The 9307-nt window shown below is 41.8% G+C and overlaps 2 protein-coding genes and 1 long non-coding RNA gene across 5 annotated transcripts in view; 2 read left to right on the top strand and 1 right to left on the bottom strand.

Annotated features, from left to right (window-relative positions):
• LOC131891564 (transcription factor p65-like) overlaps positions 1 to 8803 on the bottom strand; it is a 14850-nt gene extending 6047 nt beyond the window's left edge. The window contains exons 1-6 of one of the 3 annotated variants that reach the window (XM_059241172.1): positions 8379 to 8803; positions 7383 to 7638; positions 7209 to 7314; positions 6976 to 7132; positions 697 to 875; positions 181 to 389 (exon numbers count right to left, since the gene is read on the bottom strand). In XM_059241172.1, the coding sequence (XP_059097155.1) occupies positions 181 to 389; positions 697 to 875; positions 6976 to 7132; positions 7209 to 7314; positions 7383 to 7613 (882 nt within the window). In that variant the 5' untranslated portion in view covers positions 7614 to 7638; positions 8379 to 8803. Of the gene's footprint in view, positions 1 to 180; positions 390 to 696; positions 876 to 6975; positions 7133 to 7208; positions 7315 to 7382; positions 7639 to 7707; positions 7854 to 7927; positions 8084 to 8378 lie in introns of those variants that run through there. The other 2 variants (XM_059241171.1, XM_059241173.1) reach the window with 2 other exon arrangements.
• On the top strand, positions 2718 to 3381 carry LOC131891568 (uncharacterized). Its single transcript, XR_009374428.1, has 2 exons — positions 2718 to 2783; positions 2870 to 3381. It is a non-coding gene; the product is annotated as an uncharacterized LOC131891568 (long non-coding RNA).
• Positions 4259 to 6977, top strand: LOC131891565 (uncharacterized). Its single transcript, XM_059241174.1, has 6 exons — positions 4259 to 4989; positions 5054 to 5319; positions 5512 to 5637; positions 5817 to 6012; positions 6082 to 6261; positions 6339 to 6977. Exons 1-6 carry the CDS (start codon positions 4840 to 4842, stop codon positions 6894 to 6896), a joined length of 1476 nt encoding a protein of 491 aa, XP_059097157.1. The 5' UTR covers positions 4259 to 4839; the 3' UTR covers positions 6897 to 6977.
• Positions 8804 to 9307: the final 504 nt, after the last annotated feature.

The raw sequence follows: 9307 nt of genomic DNA on the forward strand, positions 1-9307 counted from the left end.
AGTAATAGATCGTACACACGTTTCGTCACGTAAAGCAATTCCAGTTTCCTGTATATTTTGACCAGTTCCTGCCAATTCCAATTTCAACCGGGTCGACTGGACGTAAACGTTTGAGGACTAGCGCTTGGAAATCTCATCAAAATCTTAAAAAATGAGGGCTTTTTGAACCCGTGGGCTCACCTGATAGCAAAGACGAACCATATTGAGGTCAATCGACCTATTTTTATGGTCGAAACCTTGCTTGAATGGATCCACGCGAATCTTTTGGCGACGCTCCAAGGATTGTTGCGCATCTTTCCGCTTCACGCATTGGATGCCCAAATTTTGGAATGAGTAAGTCATGTCCGGCTTGGTGATTTCCACACTGCACACGCCTTGTTTACACAATCCTAGAAAACCACAGACGGAAGCATGAACACCGTGACTTTTTCGAATCTTTCGTTTCCTCTAGAGCTCCATATGTAGCTTTGAAATGGGGAGGGTAGGGGCTAGCAACTAGAACTAGGCAAGACTGCATTGGATTATGGAAAAAAATCATAATCCCTCTAGGAACTAGATAATGAACTAGACATTCCAAGAGTTATTTATTGTAACTACACTCGACAGGAGTCAAAACTCACCATGGCCTAGAAATAGAAAGTCAAGAATAGACAAGATGTCAATCAACGGTTAGATGGATTATGGGGTCGGACTTACCATCTTTACCCACGAGGTTATGGGGATGGGCTCGATAGGGCTTCTCGTGCTCCACCAAGGACACCACACACACCGCTGGTCCTTGGTAGCCGACAATCTGGATGGTCGGATAAGTCTTATTGTCACCACTGGATTTGCCGCCATGAAGAGCACCCGCCGATCGACCCTCACATTCATACCTGGAATAGTTGCGAACGATGAATAATACCATTTCATTATCCTGGGTATCATCCATCGAAATCCTTGGCAAGCTCTAATTGTGCGGGGCAAAAAATTCTTAGAACATTCTTTTTCTGTTAAGCTTATTGCTCATTGAATTCTTTCTTGGGAATGAAAAACGTTGATGTTGTGCCGTTTGAAAAACAAAGAAATGAGATTTCCATGCCGACTTCAACTAAAGGTTTTTATTTTGATGCGTCTTGAAATCATTATACAGGACCAATTATATGACTGCTTTGAAAATTCAGTATGATCATGCGAAAGGATTAATGTAAAAAATCGGCGTGGAGATAACTCATGGTAACAATTCAAGCAAGGGGTAATGTGGTTCCAGTCAAAACATGAACTTCTACTACAAAGAGTACAGGGTCAAAACAAAAGATCTTGCTGAAATCGAATAAAAGTGGTATGAGGTTACTAATGTTTTCATTTGAAATATTTTGGCAAAAATTACGCATCTCATTTGGTAAATATGTTTCGGTATGGGCATGATGAGCTATTAGGCTTAAAATATTAATTATATCAAATATAATTATAACTAAATGATATTTTCAACCAGCAATTAATGACTCACTTTCTTTTCGTCAAAACATATTTCTGTATTCGATTACACGATGCAGTGCTTCCAGAAGGTGCCAAAAAAGAAGAGCGAAAGTAGTGCTAAATTTTTTTTTTTGGTTTGGTTTTTCACGGGCTTTTCTAACCGCTACAGGGAATGTAATCCCCAGTACTATTAAAATGAAAGGTTATAATTCGTCTATTTATTACCTTTCAATTTTTATATGATATTTGGTCTACCAACGAATTTGAGTTGGCAGACCGAGCTAGTCCTTGAATGTAGGGTTGATCTGGAATGCTATCTAAAAATTTGTCCAAGTCTGACTTGAAAGATGCTACCGGATCAACAAGGCCTACGTATTCCCTACGAATATCAGAGGGAAGCAAATTAAACAATGAAGGAGCCCGAGAAAGAAGAGATGTGGACTTCATTGTTCGAACTAGCCTGGATTCTCGAAGACTTGAAGGTGCTCTCAAAACGCACATTAAGCCTCTACGGTCACTACAATTGACCCTAAATCCTGGGTTGGGACAAAGCTCATGGATACTTTTGAAGACGTACAACATCAGATACCTTTCGTACCTTCTCTGAGTAAAATGCTTCGTTTTTTTGTATAAGAATACAAGTGCGATCTTTAGTACAACCGCTGATTGGCTCTGAATAAGTCGATGGTTAATCGATTAGGTTGGTTGAGTGGTCGCATGATTGGTTGACAAAATGACAGATTTAATATGCTCCACATTTAGTGGCATCAATTCGAAATTTGATAGAAAAACATTGAGATGTGTAGACATCAAAGGTGCTTAGTCGCTACATTTCAAATTCAATTTTTCTAGCCGTACTGTATTCTACTTTTTCGAGCACTTTTTGAAAGTAGGAAACCAAGTGAAACAAGTTTGTTTATGGCGACAGTTTTATGTGTGACTAGGTCAAAAAGCGTACAACGGACGTCAGGTCTTTTAAACCGGACATGTCTTACTCATTTCAAAATTTGTGAGCATTTTTCTTCGGCAAGTTTCATATTGTAACGCTTTATGTGCGATTTCCATCCAAATACAACATCGAGAAATTGCTAATTTTTTGCTTGACCTTCTTCACTTTGGAATCTGTGACAATTGACTGAACTATAAGAAAAAAACCCGCTCTCACTTGACTTTATCAATGACGGCATTCGATCGAAACCCTCGTCAGCATTATCCACTTAATAACAAAAATCAATTCACTCTTGAGAGTGCACATTGTTTACCAAACAAGACAAAACATGTTCTTAAATCCCGTTTGAAAATGCAGTTCTGTGTTGTCAATCAAGGTATGAGGACGACTTGACATTGTTTCGTCCTTTGCAGCTAGCACCATCCTAACTAAAGCAGCCTTTCTTGACACTCTCCTCTACAGATGGTTCCGAAGGTAGTCATGTTACCCATTGGACTTCTTACTGCCGTTTGGCTGGGACACACTGTGCAATCCAGACCATGGGGAACCTGCAACACTTGGTTTCATCAAGACTATCTAGTCCACGGATGTCGCTTGGACCCATTCCAGTTGCAAGAATGTGTCCGAGGAAAGAATTCCAGGAGTGCCTTCCACGAGTGTTTCTTTCCAAATCAACCGGATTCTTGTCGTTTGGACGAGGCCAAAATAGAGCATTGCATTTATTTGTATCCATACACGCCGTTCTCCAGTTTGCTATGCTTTGTGTTGCCCAATCATTGGAACACGTGAAATTGTTCGTACTTTTCGCACATTTGAATGAAGTATCAGTGCAATGGTTGATTTTGAGATTTTTTTGAAGAAAAAAGTGGAGTACTTTATCACTGGAAGAAGAGGTATGGCACATGAAATATTGAAGTTTAATGTGATATATGAGTGATATGCGCCCGTGATAAATAAATTGTTGATCAACTGTGTTTCCATTGTATCACACATTAGATATGGCAGAGCTCTAGCAAGCATGCCTTTTTACAAGAAAGTAATATCAACGTAACAGATTACGGCAAAAACAGCTTGCAGTCCAGCGATTTCTTGAACATTGATCGAGTATTTATCGTTTTTTTTTCTAACGTTACGCAAAATCATCTGCTACTTTGTTTCACTAATTACAACGGTGAGAACAATTTGCCATTTTCAATTATTTTACGCCCAAGTGACGCCGTCGTTCAAGGGATGCCATAGTTCAATTCGATCCAAGCGAAACATCTTATCCCATGACATTTTGAATTGCAAGAAGGGGATTCCCAGACTACGTACGAAACAAACAACAAAACTGATATAAAAACCCAAACCGTGCGGTCTTGTCAACATGAGCTTTGAGTCAGTATTACTTGAGCAGAAGAGAAATTTGGGTCCCACAAAATGAAGTAGCATCTTCAAGGTCAAAAAAGGGCTTCGGGGGTCCACCAAGGTGATATCCTGTCACCTTTTGCTTATTTGCGTTGGGATTGGAATGGCTTTGTACGCAATGTTTACCTCAAACTTTGGCCTATTACGTCAATCGAGGGCTCAAGACAAAGTTGAAGTGTCCGTGGCGTCTTTTTTGCCGTGCGAACAGACTTAATTAGATCGAGAGACCATGATGCTGAACTTGAGAGTCATCAAGTGCAGAGTGGAGAAGAATTCAGCGCACAGAAATGTTCGGGTTTTTTTTGCCTAAGCATTCTTTGTTGAGCAAGCTGGGCAAGTAAGGCAAACAAATAAGAAGAATATTGACTTTTCAACAAGGATAACATTACAAGGGTTGAGAGTACTCGTTGCTGTTGACTTTCCTTCATTGTAGCCGCCGCTCGGTAGTAAAAAGATTAAAAAAATGATCATGGGGAGCTTTCAACCTTACATAACATAACTAGTGAAATATCGGAATCCATTATTGGTTTGCCTCAAAAGGTAACACCGATTTTTCTTGCATCAAACTTCTTAGCTCAAACTTGACTTCTACTAATGTAATACTTAAAAGTTGATACCAATGTGCTTCAGTTCCTTTTGCATTTTGGATTCTCCATTGTTAAGAAGCAACTTATCACGCCCATTATGCAGCCCATACAAAGAAGCATTCTTTCAAATGCATGTACGGGCACGGATTACTTTGGCGTAACCCACAATCCACGGCCAAAGTAAAATGCCTCCAATTTTAGCCCCCCTAGCTCTACCCTTCTCTCTTCTTGAACGAGCACAAGAGTGCCAACTTTTCCGCCTCACACGGTACAAAGCTTGGAAAGAGGGAGTTGACGGTGGATGTTCGAAACCCGACCGGCAGTGAAATGAGAGCGTGCAGGTTATGGAGAACATCTATTTATTTACCCCCATACAAACCAGGTAGCGATTCTGATCAGACAGTCAACCTCGCCAGTGCCTACATGTTGTGCTAAAAAATGCAGGGCCTTAAACAACTTTCGTCGATTAGAGCCCTTGTTGTGGACTTTTGGGCTTCCATCACAGTGGAACCAGCCATCTTTTTTCTTTGGGTGGGACTTGGGATACTAACCGGGTCTGAGGTTGAAACCAATTTCAAGTTGTGGAAGGTGAGACTTTCAAAACACCTTCATTGCCTGACCTTGGCATCAATTTAGGTTAGCGTCGTTTTAGGCATGTTCGATTTCATTGGGTTACAACGACACGATTTGTGATGATCTCTCAGCGGAGGGAAACGACCACATTCAAGATGAGACTCAAGTGTATCTGAACAAGTTTGAGATCGTCAACCAATACATCAGTTCAACACCTGTCATCATCTACAGCATGTTCATCGGAGCTCTATCAGACAAGTATGGTCGAAAGGCCTTAATCCTTGCTCCCATTTTTGGATCCATCATAGATGATAGTCTGGCGCTCGTTCACGTCACATTTCAAAGGTAGGAGACCATAAACCACTGATAATGGAACCAACTATGTTTCTACACTTTTTACCACCTCCAAAGAGCTTGCACCGTTAACACAATAATTGATCATATCTTACAAAATCTCCCGTAATCTATTTGTCAATCTCATTACGAATCACAGAATCATCATGGTCAATCTTCCAAGCCATTCCACTGTATTTCCAGGACGCTCCCCATGACATTTTTCTACATCCAGAATTTCTTCAATTGGTTCGGCGGCCCTTCCGTTTACTACTTGGGAATCTACAGCTACGGCAGCGATGTAACCGATGAATCGAATAGATCCACCCGGTAATAATCTCATTTTTTGTATCAGGCGCTGACGTGAATCATTTCTAGACTGAGCTCAAGGCCCAAGTGTGTATATTATTGCACAATCATGTCCCGGAATCCTAATTGATCCAAGTCACTCTCGACTGCCTGCTGATTAACACTTTCATCCCTCACTTTATTGACAATTCCTCCATTAGGCTAGCTCGATTTGATGGGTTTGAGATGGGATCCTTTTTGATTGGAACATTGTTGAGCCCATACGTGTTCAAATGGGGGGGATACTACGGAAGTTATGGCACCAGAGGGATCCTGTCAGTGTGTTCCTTCTGTTTTGTCCTCTTTGCGGTCACAGAATCCCTTCCGAAGGCGGAGAAAGAGCACGATTCTTCACCGGTAAGAAACTATTTACAAGCCTAAGCTGCTTGAAGTCCATAAACAATGCTGACGCTCTATTGGTTCCAGAAAACGACCGGCTGGTTCAGGAGGTTGATCGTGGATCCTTTCACTAGCACATTGAGGGCCATCTTCCGTCCTCGTGAGGGTCACTTGCGTCTCTACGTCTTCTGCTTGTTCGGCATTTACGGGTGCTATTGGGCGGCAGTCTCTCTCAGAGGGTCAAATGAATACTTGTATTTGCGTAAGGTTAGTGACCTTCACTTCTAACCTTTCTTAGCCTTATATGATAGATGGACACTTCACCTTTTCCTCGAACTTTCCAGACCTTCAAAGGATTCACAGGGGAGGATTTCTCGCACTTCAATGTGTACCTGCAAGTGCTCAATATGATCTGTTTGTTCGTGGGCATCCCGATCATGAAGGACCTGTTCAAATGGGACGAAGCCACCATCGGAGTACTGATCACGGCTTGTCAGGTTGTTGGTCTGATCTGCCAAGCCATGGCCGCCAACATGTTTCCTCAGTTTTACTTGGCCACCTTCATAATGGGAGCTCAATTAAGTGTCTATTCGATTGCTCGATCGCAATTCACCAAATGCGTTCATCCCAACGAGGTGGGAAAGATATTTGCGGCCGTGGCCATTACAGCATCTGTGATGCAACTGGCCATCGCACCATTGGGAAAGTTGCTCTACAACGCCACAATTACTACATATCCGGGCACTTTTCTACTTTTCATGAGCTTCACTTTCTTCATTGCTTTCCTCTTGAATGGATTCCTGTGGTTCCATCGACACGAAATGCAACACAAAACGGAGGATCCTATTGACGATATCCCTTTAGATACCGAAGAAAATCGTGGCTTTGAGAAGAAGGAATGAGACACGCCTAGTTCAAATGATGCATACGCACCTAAATTTCACTACTTCCAACAAAAAAACAAAATGAAACATGTCCTACCTGAATCTCAATTTGTTGTCGGCAGGTTCTTCGAGCACTTTCACGTACGCAGTTTGGGCCAAACTGGCATTAGAGGGATACATTGGAGCGGCCATATTGCCGGGATTGGTTGGCGCGATGCCTCCAAAACCCGTGATATTAGCCATTATAGCGGCTCCTATAAGATAAATATTAAAAAAAAAAACAATCAACTCTATGGTCATTATAGAAGGGTCTCAATATTTGTGATTAACCTTCGTTTTCTTCTTCTACTTCTTGTTTGACACCTTGAGATGACGAGGGAACCAAGTTAAAAACGATTTTCTCCTCCGGGCAAGCAACTTTGGTTGGGTTTTCGATCTGAATAGAATGAAATCAATTTACTTCTTTTTGCAAACGTGTGAATATCATAAAACAAAAAAACTTACCAAAATAGGATCCAAGCCGAGATCACTCGTGTTAATTGTGGTTGTGGGTGGATGATTGACGAGAGGGGATTGCAATATGTGGTATTGGACGGGTTCTTCCACCCCTTGTGCGGGCTGCGGTTGATCAAGGCCGTACTCTTTGATGAGGTCGCCTAGAACAGATCCAGTCGACCTAGTATTGTCATCATTCAAATTGCTAGCATCTCCCGTGAAAATATGACTTGAAGCCATTTTCTTGCTCGGACTTAAACGAATCCTGAAATCACAAGAGATTATCAATCAGAAGAGGGTTAAGCAATCCGGAGCAAAATTAGCCAGGGGATACCTGCTGGTGTGTTGCAAGTCAAGAGTAACGGAGAGTAACGCAATTATTGGTTTGTCTAGGCTGCTTTGTTCGTTCAGTGACAGGTCTTACTGCAAGTGTATCATGCATGAACCACTCAGTCACTACAGGAAGTTGACATTCTGTCAATTCTCATTATACATTCAAAACCTGCCTTTTTGAGCCAAATACTTGCATGAAAAGACGATCAAAGAATATTTACCTCATGTTTATGTGGATGTACAGCTTTTCAAATCAATAGCGGAGATGCTCAGACAGAATATTCTGCATTCAGCTTCTGTGTGTATAAACTGTGGAACCTGTTGTAGGTTTGTTTGGCGCAATCTTTTCGAATCATCAGCTGTGGATTCCAGGAAATCGAGGGAATTCCCAACTCTCAAGGCTTAAGTACCCAAACCCCTTGAATATACGGATAAGGGGGTTTGATTGAGAAATCAGGGTCCATAGACCCGATTAGCCGTTCCATGAGAACCCATTTAAATCCTAATCAAATCAGAGTTTCTATTTCCCTAGCCACAATTAACGATTCCTAAGCGTCAGCTGTCGATTCCAAGAATTCCTGGTACTCCCAAAATCTCTTGGTTTACGACTTAGATGTGGGCTTACCCGTAGTGCGCTCAAATTTTTAAGTTCATATTTGATGGTTGGCTTACCATTGTTAAGTTTGTTCTTCTTGTGTTGGTTGACATTTATTGTTCACTGCCAGACAGGCTTGTAAAACTGATTCCCTAGGAGGCTTCAGGCCCAAATGGCAAGTTCGCATGAATTTTTAGCCAGTCATGAGTCACTTCCAGAGTTCAGAAGTAGGGTTAGCTTTTAAAGTGTGTGTGGTCTTTAAATGCTCTGGGAAAACTGAACGATAAGGCCTTATCGCGTTGTTGTGCTCTTAACGTTATCTCAAATGGAAGCCAGAAGCTCTCTCTAGAGAGAGAAAAATCACTATTTGGGCTACAGGTTGCTCTCTGTCTTTCTCTCTATCAACTTATTATGTCATAAATGAAGTGGCAGAACGAAGGAAATACCACGAACCACCTACCATTCAGGCTCGAACAGGAAAAGCGTCAGGGATTTATGAACATGAGACCGCATGGGTGATAATTAATGGCCCAAGTTGATGAAACCTGTTGTTCGGACAGCAAATTTTGACTAAAAACAAGTTTTGCCCGTGTCTGTGCTTGTTTCTCTCTCTCCTCAACATGGGGAATCCCAAAGTCCTTGAGGCAATTTTTGCTCAATCGTTGCTCATGCGCAAGGAGAAAAGCGGCAGGTAGTTAGTAGGACTTGGAAGTTTGGTTGCCATTAGAAGGAAAGCTTCTCTGTGTCTTCGATCACGTACGTATGGAAGCAAACCCGGATTTAGGAGCAGTATTTGGGGTTGCCCCCAGCCTTTGCTGATGCCTTGATGTTGGCTTGTTTGCTTATGAAGGCATCTTTTGATTGAATTGATTGCATGTTTGTGTCTCAGCTGGTGAGGCAACAACGTAAATGCCTTAACAAATCCGGATTGATTTGATTAACAGAGAATGTGATTACTGATGGCGAATCATTAGGAGGGAATGACCATGCACTCAAGAAGACTCTT

The sequence above is a fragment of the Tigriopus californicus genome, chromosome 12 (genome assembly GCF_007210705.1).
Source record: "Tigriopus californicus strain San Diego chromosome 12, Tcal_SD_v2.1, whole genome shotgun sequence".
Taxonomy (NCBI): domain Eukaryota; kingdom Metazoa; phylum Arthropoda; class Copepoda; order Harpacticoida; family Harpacticidae; genus Tigriopus; species Tigriopus californicus.